Here is a 23,324-nt window from a genome sequence, read left to right on the forward strand (position 1 = left end):
AAATTTTGGGAAGAAATTGCCTTTTAATGTTCTTTATTAGCCCAAATTACAAATATTGACAATAAATATAAAAGGCATCCTCTTCTTAACTCTGCCTATTTATCTACATTGTGTCTTTATGCTCATTTGTTATAGAAGCATTAAAAAAAAACATAGAATGTGAGAGCTGCATTGAATATTTGTGATGTCTCATTATGTCACAGCAAAACCTGAGATCCAGAGATGTAAAATTTATCACAGGGGGAGGCCAGGAGGACCATTTAGCCTGGAGTCTCACTTTCACTAAGGGTTCCAAGTTTAGGTATTTGAGATATTCTCCAAAACGTTTGATTACTGCGTTTTTGCATGATGATGGCTTTATTGTGAAAAATAGACACATGTAAAATTCATTGCAATTTTTCTAAGCTTGTTGTCTCATTTTTGTACTTTTTAATATATACCGGGAGATGCCTTGAGAGTGACCTGCCCATGATCGTCAAGAAACCTAGTAGCAGAACTGACACCAGAACCCAGATTTGCTAATCCATAGTCAGAGTGCTTTCTGCTGCACCATACTGCTTCATAAGAGCCAGTTGCTGGCCTTTTATAAGTTAAGTAAATTCATCTTTATCTACAAATTTGAACCCTCTGTCCAAAAAGAACCACGCACACCACTTAAACTCACCAGTTCATCACTAGGCCTACTCTCTCTAATACTGTCTTTTCTCCCTGCCATACCCAAGCAAACAGTTGACCACAATCTTAATAATAACTCCCATTTCTTGAGAATCTCCTATGTGCTATGCACCTTATCTGTGTTAATTCACATCCATAAAACAGTCCTGCAATACTATTTTCATTTTACGGATGACAACAGAGGCTAAGAGAGGTTTATCTAAGATTATGCAGCTAAATAAATGGTATACCTGGAATTTACTTTTTTTTTATTTTTTTTTTTAAATTTTTTTTTTTATTTATGATAGTCACAAAGAGAGAGAGAGAGAGAGAGAGAGAGGCAGAGACACAGGCAGAGGGAGAAGCAGGCTCCATGCACCGGGAGCCTGACGTGGGATTCGATCCCAGGTCTCCAGGATCGCGCCCTGGGCCAAAGGCAGGCGCCAAACCGCTGCGCCACCCAGGGATCCCTATACCTGGAATTTAAAACCAAGTTTATCTGACTGCAAACCCTGCGTTCTGCCCACTTTACCTAATATTACCCTTTAACTCATGCATAATGACTCTGGGAGGACATATATAAGGATCAAGGCAAAATCACCTTCTTCATAGAGCATTCAGCTTGTCAAGGATAAAACAGCTGGTAGCTGGGATTTAATGATCTGACAGACACTTTCTCTGCAGTTCTACCCTGTGGGCCAGTCCTCTAATAGAAACTCTTTCTGAAAACCCAGAAGCTACTTACTTGACCAAATGTCTTATAAGAAGTTCCAGCATCTCTCGGTTCTTTTCAGGTAGCTTATATACCAGGGAGTGAATGGCTCCCAGCCGGTAATCCAGGTTGTCAGACTCTGAGAGAGAACAGAGAGAGATAGTTTTGCCTTTTGGGCAACTGGATCAATCAAACTTTCATATATACATACAAACACGTACACACACACACACACAATCAGAAACTCAGAGAGATGAAATGAGACAGAGATAAACAGGTACAGAGAAACAATGGCAATGAGAGACCAAGAAAAAAAGACACTGAGATGGAGAGAGAGAAAGACAAAGAGACCAACATGCAAAAAGAGGGATAAAAACAAAGAAATAGGCCTAGAAAAAATGAAAAACAAAAAGAAGAGAGATCAGAAAGACAAGAACATAAGACCATCTCTGAGGAAGTCATAGTTCTAGGTACATCAGGGTGTTCTAAAGTTCCACATGTAAACTTCCACTGGAAACTCTTGCCCATCCATCTTTTTGTGGTGCTGGGACATACACTGCTACCTCTAGGTTTATGTAAAAATCACTGAGACAGCTCAGAGTAAGGATCAAAGGTCCCATTCCTCAACAACAATTCATTATGAGGTCAAGTCCTCTGAATCTTTTCCTGCACACCACAGAGAGCACAGAGTAGTAGAAGGGCCATGTAGAGATAGGGAGGGATACTCACACAGTGGCTTTAGCCAAAACTTTTACTACTTCTTCAGCTGCCAAGTTTTGGAGTGATTCTATATGCCTTATTTCTCGTGGAATGCTCCACCTTAACCTTCAGTTTTATCATCTAGAAAATATGATTCTAGCACTAACAGATTAGGAGTAATAATTCATTCACAGCACAAACGGAAAGCATTTGAAAAGGCAAAGTTATGAAAAAAGCTAAAACAGCAACTATAATGGAACCATTTTGCTGTTCCCTAGTTATGTGAGCCAATGCTCTTGTTCTGATGGAAGAGGCACAGTTAATAAAGCCCTCTCATCTGTCACATCCCTCATGTTAGCCAGTTTTCTCCAACTTACTCAACCTACATTGATTTATGGAAAATAGTGAAACACTTTAGCTAGACAGCAAGCAAGAATACTCTCACTTGGAAGTGGATGAAATCTATGGATAGGTTTGTTTTTTCCCCCTCACTTTCTCTCAAGAAATTTTCTAGGTTCATTGCCGTGAACATCATTAAGAAGTGAAGACAACACAATTAACTAGTAACATAAATACTTACTGGCAGCAGAGACCAGATCTTTGTGAAGTCTATAGGTCATGACAGGTTCAGAAAGATTCCTGAAATTAATGAAGACTGTAAGTTCCTTTGGGGAGGAAATAACCAAGCATTGTATTTTCAGTTCCGTGGGCAGCAAGGCTTAAGTTTCTGATCCCTATTGCTTAGTGTGACTACATGCATTTCTCTCTTCACCTGAAACTTTGTCAGAGGAATGTTAGTTACCTGAAACTTTGTCAGAGGAATATTAGTTACTAGTTAGTTACTAGTAATTCAATAAAATACCTGTAAAAGTATAGGCCAATTGGTCTGGCAAGGTCTGTAATTAGTTCCCAAAAGTGAAAGGAGTCACAAACCAGTCCTGAAAAATTCTATAGTGGACCCACTCTGAATGCTGCTATAAAGTCCTCACAGTTTGATAGTTCCTTAGTTTTCAAGATGCTTTCATATCTGTCCTCCCATCTGATCCTTCCAATGATCCTGTGAGATGGAGCAGTTATCCAAATCCCAGTTTAATATAAGAGGAGAAAATTGAGGCCCAAAAGATTTCTTTATTTAGTAAAAAAAAAAATATTGGCTGAGCACCTACATTACTTGAGACTGTGCCAGATATTTGGGATCCAGAGATGAGTAAGATAGACCCCAAACCTTCAAGGAGCTAACAGTCTAGTTGAGAAGCATGCCATATACAAAATTTGCAATGTAAAAGGATGAATGTGATGATAAAATAAAGTTAGGTGGTGGTGGCTCGGAAAAAAATAATCCCCTTATAATAATAGTAAATGCTTCACTGTTCTAAGTGATTTGCATATATTTATTTAATAATTTAATCCTCATGACAACCATGTAACATATTGCTATTATCTCCATTTTATAAATGGGGAAACTGAAGTTCAGAAAAGTTAAATAATTCATCCAAGGCCTCATATAGCCAGTAAGTGACAGAACTAGGCAGTCTGTCCTGAGTCGATGCTCTTAATCACCGTTATACTGTTTACCACTGCTATTATTGTAGTAATCCAGTTAAGAGATAATAAAGGCCTAAACAAAAATAGTGGCATTGGAGATAGAAAGAAATGATGAAGTAAATTATTTAAAAGACATTAAAGACAGAACTTCTTTAAATGATTGGGTATACTGGTGAGGGAGAAGTCATCTGATTTGGGATACTGGATGGAACAGAAATGGGTTCAGAAGGAAGTGGAGATGCTAAGCCAGAGGGACTTTTGGGGTAACCAAAGGGAGAGGTCTATTAGGTAGATGGATAGAATGCCCTTCCAGATCTGAGAAGTAAATAAGAAAATCACAAACCTAGGTGAATGGTTAAAACCACAGAACAGATACCACTTCTCAAGGAGAGATGGCCAACTCATAGCCAACAGCTACATGAGGCTCTCCATGTATTATTTGTCCAGAATAGTATATAAAAAAGAAATGGAATTGTATCATTATCAGACTATAAGAAATTGAGGTATTTCACATAAAAATCCATATTTTCTCCCTCTCTTGAGAAAATTGAAAGATGTGGCTATATTGGGCCTATATGGTTATTTGTGGAAGTAAATAATATTGCTGACTATATATAAACAAAGGGACCAATCATGCAAATACAGGTTCAATATGCAATGTTTTAATATGAAAGTACTCCACTTCATTCATTTTTCATGTCCTGGTCCCTGTGGATATTTGAATTTTACATCCCTCTGTTATAGTAAAAAGAGAAGAGAATCCTGGAATATATCAGGTAGAAAGTTCACAAAGAAGACTGCTAAAAATGGCCAAAAAGGTATGAGGAAAGCCAAAAGCAAGTGATAAAGTAGAATCCAAAAGAGGAGAAAGTTTCAAGGAGGACTTGTTAACAGCTTCAAATGCTACAAAAAAAAAAAAAAAAAACCTTCAAGTAAGTTAAAGACTGATAATTGTCCATTGTGTTTATAATTGAAGGAATAACTAGTGATCTTGGCAAGAGCTGTGGCAGTGGAGCAGAGCTGGGAGGGAGATTGAAATGGGAGCAAACTGGGAAGTTAAGAAGTAGAGACCCTGAGTGTATATTACTTCATATACTGAAGCTTGGAGAAGAAGGCATGAAGTATCTGCCTATTAGGCAATCTCATCAAGCTCCTGCCTTCCAATTATCATCTATATTATCAGTGATTCACAAATCTTTAGCTCAAGCTCAAAATTCTTCTCTGAATTCATTCTCATATAGGTAGTTGCTGACTTAATATCTTGCCCCAATTTCTTCAGGCAACCCAAATTTGACATATCTAAAGCCCAACTTGTCATCTCACTTACATCTAGTCTTTTTCTTCTGTTTCTCAAATCTGTAAATGTATGGCCACCATTTGTATGTATGGGCCAGAAACATGGAAGTAACTCCTTGATCTCCATCTCCCATTCTCAGATATAAATTTATTCATTAAATTTCTTGAATATGCTTACTTCCACAATCTATACTGCTACTCCCTAGTTCAAGCAGAAGCATCATTTCATTCATGGACCACAGCAATAGCCTATTAATTGGTTTCTACCTCTACCTATTTTGATTCCCTCTAATCGATTTCTATTTTTTTTTAATTTTTTAAAAAATTTATTTATTTATTTATGATAGAGAGAGAGAGAGGCAGAGACACAGGCAGAGGGAGAAGCAGGCTCCATGCACCGGGAGCCCGATGTGGGATTCGATCCCGAGCGATCTCTATTTTTTAATGAAAATCTCATCCTGTAATCTGCTTAGAATCTCTCAATTCATTCTCATTCCTTTTAAAATAAATCCGACTCCAATTCTTACAATGACCCACATGATCTTGCATTATCTGGCTCCTAATATCTCTCCCTCGCTCTCTGTCCTACAATACTCTGTCTATACTGGTAGATGTGGTTTCTTGATGGTGTCATTCTCTCTTGTGCTTCAAGGCCTTTGCATATTCAATTCCCTCTGTCTGGAACTGCCTCCTCCCAGCTAACTCCATGTTATAATTCAAACCTCAGTTCAAACAACAACCAGAATATATGCCTTCATAGCACCTTGCACCTTTTCTTCAGAGTACTTATTATGGTTTGTTATATTTGTATGATTATTTGTTTTTTTCTGCCCTCCTAACTGGACTATAACCTTTTAAAATCCAGAGACTGTATCTATTCAGAACCATATGCCTACTGCCCAGCACCATGCTAGGAATAGACTAGATACTCAGAAAATATTTATTAAATGATTTAGTAAATGGTAGAATGTATTTATTTATGAAAAAAGACACAAGGCCAAAGAGATGTGCTTTACAGGAGCATATTTATATGCTGAGATGAAAGAGCCAGTTGAATCCCTGAGGATGGAAAACAGTGGCCTTTATGTCAGAGATACTTAGGTTCAAATAACATGAGCTGTGAGCATGGATATTTCTTAACAGGGAAAGGAGTACCTTTCAATTTCCTCATCTGTAAAATTAGTATGATACCACCTACTGTAATACGATTGTAAATATATACATATATATAATCAATGTGAACAACTAGAACACTGAATAAACCCTCTAACAACAGTATATTTCTTCTTTGGCAGATGCCAGATAAACACTCCTGGAAAGAGCATTTGTGTTTATATAAAGTTCTAAGATGATACTATAGCAGAAGGTCATTTGACAGCAGTATATGGGACCCAATTTCCTTTGGATTAATGATATTCAAGTATCTATCCTAAATTACCAAAGAGTAAAATAATTGAAAAAAATACATTTAGTAAATAAATTATGGTGCATACCATTGGACATAAAGAATGGTAAGAAATGAATGAGTTTAAAAAGTATATGTCCCCCCTAAAAAAGTATATGTCCCAAATAATTTTGCATAATATAAATTTATGCCATTGAACTAAACGATATATTCATTACCATTGTGCATCATCAAATTTTGCTGCTAAGGTAAATTTTGTTTTCCTATTATTGTCATTTCATTCAGTTCTAACATTTGTATGGTTGTATTTTCTTGTTTTTTTAAGAATTTCTATTATATAGAATAAAGCATGAAATATGACACATAACACATGAACACATATTATGTTTGTATAAATACAACTTAATATTTCAAAGTAGTTATTATTCAACAATACATGTTAACAAACTTGAATTATCCTATGTTCTGTTGTCACATTGTGACATCACTCTGTGCACAATGGCAAAATTTCCATTAATTTAAGGGTATGATTTTAAAAATAAACATTTTCTCCAAGAAATCATTTTTCAATAATAATTCTTCTATTTTGATACTTCACTTGCCTAAATTCCCAGATTAAAGGTCTTCTAATGCACATTCTTTTTTCATAGAAATCCTTTTCACACTTTTTCTTCAGCAATCTTATCCAATCTCCTGATACTGTGACCACATAAGCTCCAATCTCCATCCAAATTTCATTTAATTTCATTTCGACAATGAAAAACAAAGTCTCAAATTGTATCAGGCATACCTGAGGTAGAATTTCAAGGAGCTGGTGATTGTCTTAATATCCCAGTCACTAATATGAAAATCAACATCTCCTGGGCATTTAGGATCTATTTTGAGGAAAAAGAAAAAAAAGGAAAAAAGTTAATGTTCCAAAACTTCTTAATTTTTACCTTTTTAAAGGAAAAATAAAGTGGGACACCCAAGTGGTGCAGTGAGTTAATCATCAGACTCTTGATTTCTGCTTGGGTCAGGATCTCAGGGTCATGGGATAGAGCCTTGGGTTGGGCTCTGTGCTCAGTGCAGAGTATGCTTGGAACCCTTTCTCCATCTTGTTCTGCCCCTCCCACTATTCTCTCTCTCTCTAAAGTAAATAAGTAAAATATTTAAAAAAGAAAAAGAAAGTACATTATATTTTAAAAAGATAGTTTACCCAGTTTTCAAGAGATGAAAATTCTGTACCACAAACACATCTCTGATGTCTCAAAAATCCCCTTGCATTCCAGACAGGCATGTAAGAAGCTTGGAAGTAATTTCTTCCACCCAAATAATAAGAAAAAAAGTATAAAAAACTGAAAATCAACTCTGCTTAGACCCATCAGAGAACTGAGGTCATAAACAAACTACTGTACTAAAAACCAAAGAGAGACAGGCAGATCTAGAAAAAAAAAAAAACTTATTACAGCAGAGGCCCAGGAGCAGAAAACTCCTTGGGAACCAGTACAGGGTTGGAAAAACTTAATCTGCAATTGATAAATTGCTGGAAACTCAGTGTGGACAAGTTTGAGAGCTAAAAATTATAAGGGGGCCAGGGAGACTTGCATTCTTTTGTGAATTTTACCTCCAGGAGTCCTATCAGGTTGTCACAGTAAAGATCTGAGAAAAATTCACTCATGTTTCTGTGCTTCTTTTTATTAAAAGAAAGGACAAGAACCATATGACCCTATCAATAGATGCAGAAAAAACATTTGACAAAATACAACATCCTTTCTTGGTTAAAAACTCTCGGCAGTGTAGGGATAGAGGGAACATGGCTCAATATCATAAAAGTCATATATAAAAGACCCACAGTGAATATCATCCTCAATGGGGAAAAACTGAAAGCTTTTCCTCTAAGATCAGGAACATGACAGGGATGTCCATTCTTACCACTGTTGTTCAACATAGTACTACAATTCCTAGCCTAGGCAATCAGACAACAAAAAGGAAAAAAAAAAAGGCATCCGATTCAGCAAAGAAGTCAAACTCTCACTTTTCGCAGATGACATGATTCTCTACTAGAAAACCCAAAAGACTCCACCCCAAGATTGCTAGAACTGATAGAAGAATTCAGCAAACTCACAGATATAAAATTAATGCACAGAAGTCACTCGCATTTATATACACTAACAATGACACAGCCAAAAGAGAAATCAAGAAATTGATCTCATTAACAATTGCACCATAAACCTGATACCTAGGAATAAACCTAACCAGAGGATCTATATTCTGAAAACTCTAGAACACTTATGAAAGGAATTGAGGAAGTCAAAAAGAAATGGAAAAACATTCTATGCTCATGGATTGGAAGAACAACTAGTGTTAAAATGTCCATGCTACCCAGAGCAATCTACACATTCAATGAAATCCCTACCAAGATACCCTCAGCATTTTTCACAGAACTGGAATAATTCTAAAATTTGTATGGAACCAGAAAAGACCCTCAACAGCCAAAGGAATGTTGAAAATGAAAACCAAAGCTGGAGGCATCACAATTCCAGACTTCAAGCTGTATTACAAAGCTGTGATCAAGACAGTATGGTACTGGCACAAAAACAGACACATTGATCAATGGAACAATTAGATAACCAAGAAAGGGACCCTCAACTCTATGGTCAACTAATCTTTAACAAATCAAGTAAGAATATCTAATGGAAAAAAGTCTCTTTAACAAATAGTGTTGGGAAAATTGGACAGATACTTGCAGAAAAATGAAATTGGACCTCTTTCTTACCCCATACACAAAAATAAACTCAGAATGGGTTAAACCCCTAAATGTGAGACAGGAATCCATCAAAATCTTAGAGGAGAACACAGGCAACAACCTCTTTGGCCTCAGCTGCAGCAGCTTCTTGCTAGACGTGTCTTCAAAGGAAAGGGAAACAAAAGCAAAATTGAACTATTGGGACTTCCTTAATACAAAAAGCTTTGGCACGGCAAAGGAAACAGTTAACAAAACTAAAAGGAAACCCATGGAGTGGAAGAAGATATTTACAAATGACTTATCAGAAAAAGGACCAGTATCCAAACTCTAAAGAACTTACCAACACCCAGAAAACAAATAATCCAGTCAAAAATGGGCAGAAGACATGAACAGATATTTCTCCAAAGAAGACATACAAATGGGCAACAGACACATGAAAAAATGCTGAACTTCAGTCTGCATCAGGGAAATACTAATCAAAACCACAATGGGATAGCACCTCAAATAAGTCAGAATGATGAAAATTAGCAACTCGGGAAACAACAGATATTGGCAAGGATGCAGAGAAAGGGGAACCCTCTTACACTGTTGGTGGGAATGTGAACTGGTGCAGCCACTCTGGAAAACTGTGTGAAGGTTCCTAAAAAAGTTCATAATAGAGCTACCCTACAACTCAGTAATTACAGAATATATATATATATATATATATATATATATATATATATATATATGGAATATTAGCCATCAAAAAGAATGAAGTCTTGCCATTTTCAGTGATGTAGATGGAACTAGAGTGTATCATGCTAAACGAAATGTCAGAGAAAGACAAATACCATATGATTTCGCTCATATGTGGAATTTAAGAAACAAAAAAATGAACATAGGGGAATGGAAGGGAAAATAAAATGAGATAAAAACAGGAAGCAAATCATTAGAGACTCTTAACTATAGGAAACAAACTGAGGGTTGCTGGAGGGGAGGTGAGTGTGGGGGGATGGGGCAATTGGGTGATCTACATAAAAAGCAAAGATTTTGTGTCTGACCTGGGGAATATTGTTAAATAAATGATAACAAAATTTCTTAGGTTATATTGTATGGATGCAAGTTATTGATGTAAGTGATCTAGAAATCATGTAAAATTCCTAAAAATCTGATACATCTTGGTATAATATCATTAGTCATAATTATAGTAATTACCATAAAATGTCATATGTCACAGAAATAACCAAATTTTGTTGATAACCCTATTATAGTGAACTATCATCAGATCTTTAACCTTGGACATTTGTAAGTCTTTTACCATTTACAGTTATTATTTACTCTGATGCTTTTGCAAAAGCATCTTTGATCTTTGGCGATTCATGAAAAGGATCTGACAATTACTCTAGAATACAGATTTCTGATAACTACCATTGTAAAACTGAATGGAGCAAGAATGTCCAGAACCACTGGAAAAACAATATTCAAGCAGAAAAACAATAACATAAGGATGAATAAACTGATGAGGATGATTATATTTAAAAAATTTTTTTTCTTTGGGAACCCCGGGTGGCTCAGCGGTTTAGTGCTGCATTCAGTTCAGGGTGTGATCCTGGAGTCCTGAGATCAAGTCCCACATCGGGCTCCCTGCATGGAACCTGTTTCTCCCTCTGCCTGTGTCTCCGCCCCTCTGTGTGTATGTGTGTGTGTGTGTGTGTGTGTCTCATGAATTGAAGAACCCCCGCCCCCCCTTGTGAGTAGGACCAGCCCTAATCCAGAGGCAGCCCATCCCTGCACCTCCCTGGAATTTAAGCAACAAAAAAAATATTCTGGTTGTCCAAGATAAGAAAACCATCCCCCCCCACGCCCTGACTGAAATGTCCCTGAACAGGTTCATGTTGAGAAATCAATAACCTGGATGCTATGCTATTCCCCCGGTTTCTTTGCCTTTAAGCGGTCTTTTTGCCTTTAAAAGATGCCTGTGATTGCTAATCGGGGCTCTCTTCCTCTTCGGAGGCGGAGAGCCCGTTTGCGCAAACGTCCAATAAACCCTCTTGCTAATTGCATCTGCCTGTCTGGGGTCTGAGTCTCTGGGGCGTCCACCGGGACACGTTGGCACCCGTGAGCCAGGGTCCAACATTTGGGGGCTCGTCCGGGATCCGAGACGCCCCAGGCTCAATCCTAAAACCGGTAGGAGGTAAGACCGAGCTCGCTAACTGTCATATCTGTCTCGTCCGTCCCGTCTGTCTGACTGGCCGGGTCTGTGCCGGGTCTGTATTGTGCCTGCAGGACGCTGTACTCTGTATTTGGACCAGCAGGGGAGGCAGACGTGCCCTGAGACCCCTGGTCCCCCTCCGGAGTCGGACTCCGGAGTGGTCTGGAAGAGGAACGGAGCCCTGCACTCCCTCCTCTTCAGGGACGGTCGTTGTTCGCGACCGCTCCCATCTGAATCTGCCGCGCCAGTCCTGACATTCGTGTGTGTCTGTTTGTTCTGTGTCTTTCTGGTCCCGCTCCGGAGTCGGACTCCGGAGTGGTCTGGAAGAGGGAGGGAGCCCGGCACTCCCTCCTCTTCAGGGAGGGTCTTTGTTGGCTACCGCTCCCGTCTGAATCCGCCGTGCTGGTCCTGTCATCTGTGTGCGTCTGTCTGTTCTGTGTCTTTCTTCCTGTCCTCCTCCTCCCCGCTCACCTCTTCTCTACACCCATGGGGCAAACTGTAACCACCCCTTTAAGCCTCGCTCTAGATCACTGGAAAGAAGTCGCCAGCCGGGCACACAATCTATCGGTGGAAGTCAGAAAATGAAATGGGTCACCTTCTGCTCCTCAGAATGGCCGACTCTCAACGTCGGGTGGCCCAGGAACGGAACTTTTAATATTGACATTATCTTGCAGGTGAAGGCCCTGGTCTCTCAGCCAGGACCCCATGGACACCCTGATCAGCTCCTGCAGACTCTCCTCACCACGGAGGAGAGACCGCGCATCTACAGAAAAGCGTCCTCGGGGCGGATGGGAGGCCGACCCAGCTGCCTAATGAAATTGAGGATGTTTTCCCCTTGGTTTGCCCCACCTGGGACTACCACACTGCTGCTGGTAGGGAGCGGCTCCGTCTCTATCGCCAGGTACTCCTAGTGGGTCTCAAAGGGGCAGGGCGACGCCCCACCAATTTGGCAAAGGTACGTACTATAGTGCAGGGAAAAGATGAGACTCCAGCAGGTTTTCTGGAAAGATTAATGGAGGGCTACCGTACGTATACTTAAAGAGAGAGAGAGAAAGTGAAAGAGAAAGAGAGAAAGAGAGAGGAAAGAGAAAGAGAAAGAGAGATAGAGAGAAAGAGAGAGAGAGAAAGAGAAAAAGAGAGAGAGAAAGAGAAAGAGAGAAAGAGAGAGGAAAGAGAAAGAGAAAGAGAAAGAGAGAGAGAGAGAGAGAGAGAGAGAAAAAGAGAGAGAGAAAGAGAAAGAGAAGAGAGAGAAAGAGAGAGAGAGACACCCCAGAGGAAAGGGAGGAAAGGATCCGTAAAGAGCAAGAGGAACGAGGGAATAAAAGAGATAAAGGAAACGCAATAAAGAACTGACTGGGATACTGGCCACCGTAGTACAGGGCTCAGGGCAGAGTAAGTCAGGACAGAGTAAGGACCTGGGAGACAAAAGAAAACCACGGGTTGAACGAGACCAGTGTGCCTACTACAAGGAAAAAGGACATTGGGTTAAAGATTGTCCAAAGAAGAGCCTAACGCAGGGACCTAAGAAGAAGCCCATTCCCGTTTTGTCCCTAGAGGATGAAGATTAGGGGTGTCAGGGCCAGGAGCCCCCCCACCCCAGCCTCGGATAACCCTTAAAGTGGGGGGCCAACCAGTGACCTTCCTGGTTGATTCGGGAGCTCAACATTCAGTTTTAACTGAGGCAGAAGGACCTTTGAGCTCTATCTAGAAGATGCATTCTTTTGCCTAAAGTTAAGCTCTCAAAGCCAGCCTATTTTTGCCTTTAAATGGAAAGATCCTAAGACAGGATTCTCAGGACAACTCACTTGGACAAGGCTACCACAGGGATTCAAAAAAATCCCCCACCTTGTTCAACGAAGCCTTGCATCAGGACTTGGCAGACTTCCGAGTTGGCCATCCGGACCTCGTTCTCCTGCAGTACGTGGATGATTTGCTCATAGCGGCTAAGACAGAACAGGATTATGTAAAAGGTACGGGGGCCCTGCTCGAGAGACTGGGAGGACTGGGGTATAGGGCCTCCGCCAAAAAGGCCCAAATAGGCCAGGCAAAATAAAAAGGGCCTTATTGACCGCCCCTGCCCTGAGCCTCCCAGATGTATCCAAGCCATTTATGCTATATGCTGATGAACACCGAGGAATAGCCAAAGGGGTCCTAACTCAGAAACTGGGACCCTGGAAAAGGCCCGTGGCATACTTTTCAAAAAAAAATTAGACAGCGTGGCTGCAGGATGGCCCCCATGTCTCCGAATAATAGCAGCTGTGGCAGTCCTAGAAAAAAAACTCAGATAAGTTGGCCTTCAGCCAATCCCTCACTGTGGTGGCTCCCCATGCCATAGAGACAGTCATCCGCCAGCCCCCTGATCGATGGCTCTCAAATGCTCGGGTCACCCATTATCAGGCCATGTTACTGAATTCCGAGCGGATACGGTTCGGAACGGCTACATCCCTAAACCCGGACACCTTGCTTCCAGAAACCAAGTCCCCCTCCCTGGTAATGCATGATTGCCACCAGATCCTAGCCGAGGTCCATGGCACCAGAGGGGACTTGACGGACCAGCCCTTGCCAGATGCTGAAGCAACCTGGTACACTGATGGGAGTAGCTTTCTACGAAATGGTGAATGTAAAGCTGGGGCGGCCGTGGTAGATAAAAAAAAGTGTCATCTGGGCCAGTGCCCTAAAGCCTGGGACTGCAGCTCAAAGGGCGGAGCTTATAGCCCTAACTCAGGCCCTAAAAAAGCTAAGGACAAAAAGGTCAACATTTATACTGACAGCAGAAAATTGAGTATAATTCACTGTCCTGGGCATCAGCGAGGCAACGACCCAGTAGCAGAGGGGAACAGAATGGCCGATGAAACAGCACGAGCCGCTGCACTAGGCCCACAGGAGGATGGACAGAAGCATTCCCCACCAAACGAGAAACTGCCCAGGTGGTTGTCAAGAAAATCCTAGGAGAAATTTTCCCCCGGTTTGGACTGCCCAAGGTAATAGGGTCAGACAATGGCCCCGCCTTCGTCTCCCAGGTAAATCAGTTGGTGGCCAGATTACTGGGGATAAATTGGAAATTACATTGTGCATACAGACCCCAGAGCTCAGGGCAGGTAGAAAGAATGAATAGAACAATTAAAGAGACCCTAACCAAATTGACATTGGAGACTGGCACTAGAGACTGGGTCCAACTCCTCCCTATGGTTCCGAGTCCGGAACACTCCCGCACGCCATGGGCTAACTCCTTACGAGCTTCTCTATGGAGGTCCCCCACCAGTGACGGACTTACTAGATTCTGCTATTGGCCCTCTTGCTAACACTCCCGGTTTACAGGACAGGCTGAAGGCGCTCCAGATTATCCAGCGCCAGATCTGGAAACCCCTTGCGGGGCTGTCTACCGCACCGGAGACACAACCTGTTCCAGATCGGTGACTCCGTCTACATCAGGAGACATCAGTCCAGGACGCTTGAGCCCCGCTGGAAGGGCCCATTTACTGTACTACTGACCACCCCAACCGCCTTAAAGGTAGACGGCATTGCTGCTTGGGTCCAGCCTCACACGTCAAGCGCGCCCCATCAACGAGCACCGCTGACGCCAGCCAGGCGGACCGGACGAGCCACCCCAATGGAAGCTCCACTGCACCCAAAACCCGCTCAAGATAAGACTTTCAAAAAAATTGTTCAATGACAGTTGTTATATTCCTACCTCTCCTAGCGCTCTTTACCTCCGCCAAAGGTGACCCTCATGCCCTCAAAAGGTTAACCTGGCAGGTACTAACATCTGGGGGTGAAAAGGTCTGGTCCACAACTAAAGACTGCTCCCTTGGGAACCTGGTGGCCTAACCTATATCCTGACTTATGTAAGCTAACCATAGGGGCCCCCAGCCCATGGGACCTAGAGGGATACTTGGACACCTCTAGGGCCCCCAACCGAGAAAGCCCCCCCAGGGCGACTGGGATTAGACCCATGGGGAGAATGTGGCATGCCTGACAGAAGGGCCATGCTAAGCATGGCTTTCCATGCTTTTTCTTTCCCTTTATGTCTGTCCGGGGTACCACAGAGATCGCAGGCTAAATCCCACCTTGGAGGGGGGAACACTTCTATTGTGAAAATTGGGGGTGCGAGACTACGGGAGACACAGAATGGGAGGCCCTCCTCCTCCTGGGATTACATCACTGTCAAGGCTAACTATACTCACCCGGGGTTACCAGGAACTCTGCAATACTACCCCCCTGATTTTAGGGACTGACTCTTACCTGGTACCCCAGCCGGGAACCTAGTGGGCATGCAACAAAGGCCTCACCCCCTGTGTATCTGCTCAGGTCCTAAATGACTCTGAGAACTTCTGTGTTATGGTGCAGATTATGCCCAGGGTGTTCTATCACCCTGCTGAAACTCTAAAAAATCAGTATGACAGACATCCCACCCGTTTTCAGCGCGAGCCTGTCTCCCTAACCCTAGTCGTTATGCTGGGACTAGGGGTCGCAACTGGGGTGGGTACTGGTGCAGCTGCTCTGATCCAGGGCTCACGACGTCATATAGAACTCCAGGCAGCTGTAGATGAGGATCTACGGGCACTAGAGCAGTCCGTTTCTAAGTTAGAACAGTCCCTCACCTCACTTTCAGAAGTAGCACTTCAAAACAGGAGAGGCTTGGATTTACTATTCCTGAAAGAGGGAGGACTGTGTGCGGCCCTGGGAGAGGAATGCTGTTTCTATGCAGACCATTCTGGAGTCATCAGGGACTCCATGGCCAAACTCAGGGATAGGTTAAATAAAAGACAAAGGGACCTGGAGGCCCAGCAGGGTTGGTTTGAAGGCTGGTTTAACCAGTTTCCCTGGATGACCACCCTAATCTCTACCATTATGGGCCCTCTAGTTATCCTGCTCCTGCTGCTAACTTTCGGCCTCTGCATCCTCAACCAGCTGCCCCAGTTCGTCTGAGAAAGATTGTCCATTACCCAAGCTCTGGTATTAACTCAACAATGTCGGGCCTTCCAAACTGAAGAAATAAATGTTCCCTAAGATTTTAAGATTAAAATCAGCCCAAACAAAGAGGAGGGAATGAAGAACCCCCGCCCCCCCTTGTGAGTAGGACCAGCCCTAATCCAGAGGCAGCCCATCCCTGCACCTCCCTGGAATTTAAGCAACAAAAAAAAATATTCTGGTTGTCCAAGATAAGAAAACCATCCCCCCCCACGCCCTGACTGAAATGTCCCTGAACAGGTTCATGTTGAGAAATCAATAACCTGGATGCTATGCTACTCCCCTGGTTTCTTTGCCTTTAAGCGGTCTTTTTGCCTTTAAAAGATGCCTGTGATTGCTAATCGGGGCTCTCTTCCTCCTCGGAGGCGGAGAGCCCGTTTGCGCAAACGTCCAATAAACCCTCTTGCTAATTGCATCTGCCTGTCTGGGGTCTGAGTCTCTGGGGCGTCCACCGGGACACGTTGGCACCCGTGAGCCAGGGTCCAACAGAATAAATAAATAAATAAATAATCTTTAAAAATGTTTTTTTCTTTGAAACATTGCTGGTTCCTTAACGTTTTCTTTTATCCACATTTAAGGAAAACTTTTTCTCTTTTTTCTTAAGCTATCTATGAATTAGAGGAATTTTGTAAAATAGAGCTTTTTAAACAGAATTTACTTTTTTTCTCTCCCTGATTTCTCCAGAATTTGGAAAATTTTTTGTTCTTATTTTCAAGGCAATATAGTTATTTGAATAAGCTCAGTAAGAATCTGTTTTCTTTAGGCACAACTGCAAACAATGGTTACGCTACCAATGTGTTGACTGGAATGTTACATTTGAGAATATGCATAGACTCAGATATGAAGAGACAGCTTTAAAGAACTAAGGTTGACTTTATGGAGTCAAAAAAGTTCCTTGGAAAAATCAGCCTAGTACCTTGTTCCCAGCAGCCTAACCTGGTGAGTAAACGAGTTCACTTCCTGGTAGGCTCATGGACCTCAGAATATGTTGGGGGGCCTCAAGAAGAGAGTAATTCATCCAAATCTAAAGGTATTCCAGAAGTCTGATAGTGAGTCTTTGGCTTGGTTTCTTAGTGTGGAGATGATTTTAAAAGTCCAATCTCAGATTTATGAAAAGTTCCAGCAAAGCAGAATTAAAAAGAGCCTATATAGTCAAACACTATATTTGCTATGCTCATATAAATAATGAGGCCAGTGTAAAGAGATTAGACTTATTTTGCAAACAAATCAATCTCACTGGGATTATCTTTGATAGAAATGAGGGCCATTGTAGAGAAAATGAATGTGTCTGTAGAAAATTATAACACAACTCTGTAAATACTAAATTCTAGTCCAATTTATTGTCATTGAGATTTGGTTACATAACTCTACACTGAACTGGATTCTAAACTCTGCTAGTTTCCTCAATTATCCAGTCTATCAGCTACAATGTTTGAAATTAATATTTCAAATTTTCTCCACCCTTCTATTCTGGGATTATTAGGAATAAAGAGTACTCTTGAACTTCCTTGAAAGGGACTGTACCAGGCCCCTCTATCCAGACAGGAGTTAAACTTTAGGAACTTGAACCTTAGGTCCACAACTCCCAATTTTAAAAAGCTCCCCTAGACTTTTGGAGCTGCACATCAACTGGAGGTCTAAAATTATTATTGACTAAGAATGTTCTTCCCCAGAAGTAGATGGCATCTTGAAGTAAAGAGCTCTCCAAATATTGTAGATCAAGATCCTCATCTCCAAACAGATGTCTTTATTCCTTTTGCCTTTCACTACTTGCATTTCTTGTTAATGCACAGGAAGACAATTCTCCTTAATTCTAGTGCCTATACCTTAATCGACTACTCAAGCAATGGCTGCCCAACAAAAATCCCCAGACTCTCTGGACAGAGTTGTTTTTGATAATAGGATAGCCCTTGATTACCTTTCTGCTGAGCAGGAAGGTGTTTGTGCCATAGTCCAAATCATATGCTGCACTTGGACTGACACTTCTGAGGACGTTGAGACTCAGCTACATAAGAATATTGAACAACTCATTTGGATTAAGAAAGCTTTAATGGGGTCTTTCTTTGACTTTCGTTGATTCTGATTGGTTTGAGTCTTAGGAACCATGGCTCCAAAGTACACTCCAGACATTGGGAATTACCTTGCTTATAATAATCATAGCACACTCTCCCTGGTATACTGTATTGTCTCAAAAGCTTTAAACGCATGCTCACAGCTGCTAATCACCAAGAAAATGACCTCTCTAAGATTAGAATGTCAGAAAAGGAGCAAAGAGAATGACCAAGTTAAAGAATGTGAGCCTGATGTCATGATGTATGAATACCGGACAGATTCAGCAAAAACTAACAACACACACACACAAAGAAATACCTGTGAGCACTCCACTTCAGTAGCTGGAAGTAGCACTCATGCCTTAAATTTTGATCACATCTCTCAATTAGGCTGAGAGTCTGTTCAAAAGAGGTGGACTTCTTAAAAAAAATAAGACAATAGGCCCCAAAATGAAGTGACTTATGTTAAGCCCAACATAGCCCAAATTGAGACTTAATTATTATTTTGGGTTTCCTAGAGATGGAATTTTAAATCAGTCCATCAGGAATCGTCTGATCAGCACTAGTTAGATTATATGTCTGATATAATCAGACATCCCCTAAAGGAAAGTAAGCTTGCAATAAGCAACCTACTTTTCCCCCTAATATAACTTCCTGTTGCTGCTCCCATCTGCCTATTAAAGTAGTTCATTTTATACAGAGCCTTGCAGCTCTTTTCTATCTGATAGACTGAATGCTGCTCAATTCAAATGGATATTTCCTCAAATTAGCTCTTAAAATTTTTAATATGCCTTAGTTTATGTCTTGTACCTACCATGCAATGTAAAATTGTGAGTGCAAGTATAGACTGATCAATCTGTGAATTCAATTCAGAATGTATACTTATACTACAATGGGTCATGCTGGGATCCCTGGGTGGCTCAGCAGTTTGGAGCCTGCCTTCAGCCCAGGGCGTGGTCCTGGAATCCCGGGATCGAGTCCCGCAAAGGGCTCCCTGCATGGAGTCTGCTTCTCCTTCTGCCTGTGTCTCTGCCTCCTTCTCTCTCTGTGTGTCTCTCATGTATAAATAAATAAAATCTTTTAAAAAAATGGGACTTGCTGAGCATTCTTGTTCTACAAATCTTGCTGATTTCTAATATTTGTTTTTATTTGAAAAAAAGTATGTGAAAGTTTGCTAAATGTAAGTGGAAATCAGTGACTTGTACCATTATTAAAAGAATATGAGAAATATATGAATATGGAACTATAGCTGGATTTTGCTGTGGCCAGCATTGTGTCATGGGTTTTGTGACTTTTAGAACTATGATTACAGCACTCATTCATTTCACAGATACTTCCTATGCTAGCCATTGTGCTGGATATTAGGTTCCTAGAGATCCAGGTGTTTGTGAAAAAAAACAAAACATCAAGTGATGAATGCTAGAGCATGTACTACCTACCTGAGAATTCTGTAAATGCAATTTTCCCAGATTACAGCTAGGTTCAATTGAGAGAAGACTAGTCATTCATTTCTGATTGAATTGACTGGTTACTTGTATCTGAAAGGGTCTCCAATGTGAGCTAATGGGAGAGATTTATGAAAGTAAATTTAAAGTTACAGTATATCAGAATGGAAGGAGAGGGATATGGGAAGAATGATAGGGAAAAAAAAGATAAAGAGAGGTAAAGAGCGGCCATAAACACTAATGTCTGTCATATAGTAGACATTCAATAAACTCTGAATCAATGGATGAAATGGGGTGAGCTATAAGACAGGTCAAAAGAAAAGCAGAAAGGAGTTTATAAGTCAGGACAGGAACATGTAGAAGAGAAGCAAAAAGATCAGGAAGAAAATAAGAAACAGTGGAGTTCAGACAGAAGAAATAAGGTATATACTTCATACCAGAAAAAGAATACTTTTATATCATCCCAAAGTTAATATATTCTTCTTACAGGCTTCATGTAAATAGTATGAAAGACCTTGGTTCAAGAAGCAGGCTGTTTTTTCAAAAGGGAGCACTGATTTTTCTTCTCCAATTGCCTGTACTGCCAGGAGGAGAACAACAGAACCCTGAATCTGGGATATTCCAGAGTTTGTTCTGGAAAATGTAGGACTGTATCCATGAACTACATGGCTGCTGCTAGACTCTATGCTCCATGAGGGATGGGATTTTTGTCTATCTTTTCATTGTTATACACCTAACACCTGATATAGTGCATGGCACATAGAAAACAAGGAAAGTAGTCAGCTTCCAGAAGCTGCAAAAGGCAAAGGAACAGATTCTCCTTTAGAGCCTCCAGAGTGAATGCAACCCCACCAATGCCTTGGTTTTAACTCCATAAGACTTGTTTGATATAGTAGCAATAGGACATTAGTGCAAATAGTTCCCTGGTTCCTTATTCATGGTGAGATAGCTGATCGACTCTCCAGATTAGAAACCCAGCAGCAGGTAGCAGGTGGGGTAAGGAGATTACCAGATTCAAATGTCAACAATTTAACTTTTTTTTGTAAGTTAAAATACCCCTACACAAATATTTCTATCCTATTTATATCCAATTTTCACACATTGACAAGAATGCTAGAAAATGGTAATATGTTAGTTGGGAACTAAAGATGAATTTAGTATCAGTTATTCAGATTTTAAGAAAATAATGGAAAAAGAACAAACATTCAGACTATATTTTCAGCTTCAAAACTGAAGAAAAATAATTTAAAAAGGACATTAAATAGCTATTTACAAATTATTCCAGCCTCTAGAAGTACTGGTTCAAAGCACAAATGATCTGAGAATACACAAAGTACCTATCTAGATTACTAAGTATAATTGTGATTGAGGTATTGAATCTATATAAGTTTTTAAATACACACACACACACACACACACACACACGACCATGGAATGAAAATGCCTTAGTATGTATTGAAAGGCAAAGCTCCCCACTGTAATTGAGTATAATAAAGATTCTTAACCTACAGAATTGCTTTACAGATAACTGCGGAATTCGAGTTTTGCAGCTCTGAAAGTGGAGTGTGCTATGCTTTTGTTTTATTTGCTAGGAATATTATCTCTCTATTACTCAAAGAGCTCATATAATTTGAAGTTGCTTCTTTTTAATATATACTTATTATGTATTTTTCTATATATATATGTGAGTTTAATACTAAACTTAACTCTTCAGATACTGAATACCTAAGTATGAGTTTTTTTAAAGAGTCTACTACCATGTCTACTCTATTTAACTGTCTACATATGATTATATTAGGTGTTCCATTAAGTATATGAAATTTAAATGTGTTTTCTTTTAATAGCATAAAGATAGAAGAAGAAATCTTAAAACCTGAATAAGAAACATCTTACCAATGATTTGTTACTTCGCTTACTATGTTAATTTCTCCTCTTTTTAGTTCAGTAGGCCTCCGACATTAGGTAATAGTATTTTGGGAACAACGCTTCTCTGTGTATGGCTTCCTAGCCAGATTCAACTTCATTAAGAACACATGTCGATCCATCCAATCTCCCTGCTCTGCCTCACCCCTCTGCTTCAATCATTCTGAAATATGCTCTGGAGCACAATATTTTAGAGTTCCATTGAAGGAAGAGTTACTGAGTACCTGCAGTGTGCCAGGTACATTGGTATTATCATGATCATGATTATGATTATCAATATTATAATACAAATATGTATAATCATTATAATAGGCATTATTGTTAATAAGATGACAATAACTTGATAAGGAGTAGAGAAGCAGAACAGTTAGATGCAGTACCAAGCTATTTCTGAGGTAATCAGATTAGCTTCTCTGTGACTAGAGTAGTTTACAACAGATTCAGCATGAGTGCAGATGCTACCCATCACAGTTTGTAGAATCTGTTAACACAGAGCATCATTCAACAATCTTGGATGTGGAAGAAATGTGACTAACCCAATGATGGACTTATTAAAAAAATAATTATTGATTGTGGATGTGTTTCCCCCTCCTCTTCCATTGACTTTGTGTCTTTCCTTGTCAGAAAGACAGATTTTCAGGTTGAGAAAGAATGGAAGCTTTTAGTAAACAATAGAAAAAAAGCCCACAGTCCTGTGATGTAGGAGATGCTATTAAGAAAGTAGTCTGGGCAGCCCGGGTGGCTCAGGGGTTTAGTGCCGCCTTCATGCCAGGGTGTGATCCTGGAGACCTGGGATCGAGTCCCACATCGGGCTCCCTGCATGGAGCCTGCTTCTCCCTCCGCCTGTGTCTCTGCCTCTCTCTCTCTCTCTCTGTGCCTCTCATGAATAAATAAAATCTTAAAAAAAAGAAAGTAGTCTAAAGGTTGTTTAATTAAAAAAAAAAAAAAACATACCTGGAAGTGTACTTTTGACTGACATAGAACATGAGACTTAAAGAAAGAAGAGAGAAAAATATGCTATACTAGCCAAAGGAGAGGAATGCTATTCCTCCTGGAATAAATCATGATGAGCCTATATGAGGCCAAGGAAGCCAGTCCCTAATGGTGTGGGAATAGGTCAGGGTGGAGTGAAAGGGAGCAAGACAACTTTGAGGTGAGAATTCCCAGAAGACATAATACAAAAGAAGCTTAGAGGGGAGATCATCCCACACAAATACATATTATAAGTTAGCAAAAAGATAGTCTTCCCTATAGAATGCAAGCCCCATGAATGTAGGAAAGGCAAGTGATATGTTCACTCCAATCTACATCCTTAAGCAGAATGCCTGACCCTTAGTAGATACTCAAATTATTTGCTAAATGAATAAGTCTCACCAAATCTAGAATTAGATTTGGGGAAAGGATCAGGGATTACCACTTTTATGTATAATTAAGTAAACTGACACTGTTTTATATTATATGTATAAATATTTATGTCCAGAAATTCTTGGTCTACTTTTCAGATATTCCTATAAGTACTGATATTTGGAGCTTGATGTTTAATAGATACAATATGCCAGTGCTGCCGCTTTCCATGATACATGAATCAAACTGTATTGCCACATATGATTTGAGGGAACCATTTCAGTCCTATTAAAGCCTGTAAGAGAATCAGTAGGATGCCAAGCATGGTACATTTTTAGCTTATTATATATTAAGTAG

At 40.5% G+C, this 23,324-nt stretch overlaps 1 protein-coding gene across 4 annotated transcripts in view; it reads right to left on the reverse strand.

Annotated features, from left to right (window-relative positions):
* Positions 1-23,324, reverse strand: part of OPHN1 (oligophrenin 1) — a 555,959-nt gene that overhangs the window by 134,394 nt on the left and 398,241 nt on the right. For all 4 annotated transcript variants that reach the window (XM_041741146.1, XM_041741144.1, XM_041741142.1 and 1 more), the window contains 3 exons: positions 7,102-7,186; positions 2,646-2,704; positions 1,400-1,505 (listed from right to left, as the gene is read on the reverse strand). In XM_041741146.1, the coding sequence (XP_041597080.1) occupies positions 1,400-1,505; positions 2,646-2,704; positions 7,102-7,186 (250 nt within the window). The remainder of the gene's footprint in view (positions 1-1,399; positions 1,506-2,645; positions 2,705-7,101; positions 7,187-23,324) is intronic.

The sequence above is a fragment of the Vulpes lagopus genome, chromosome X (genome assembly GCF_018345385.1).
Source record: "Vulpes lagopus strain Blue_001 chromosome X, ASM1834538v1, whole genome shotgun sequence".
Lineage (NCBI taxonomy): Eukaryota > Metazoa > Chordata > Mammalia > Carnivora > Canidae > Vulpes > Vulpes lagopus.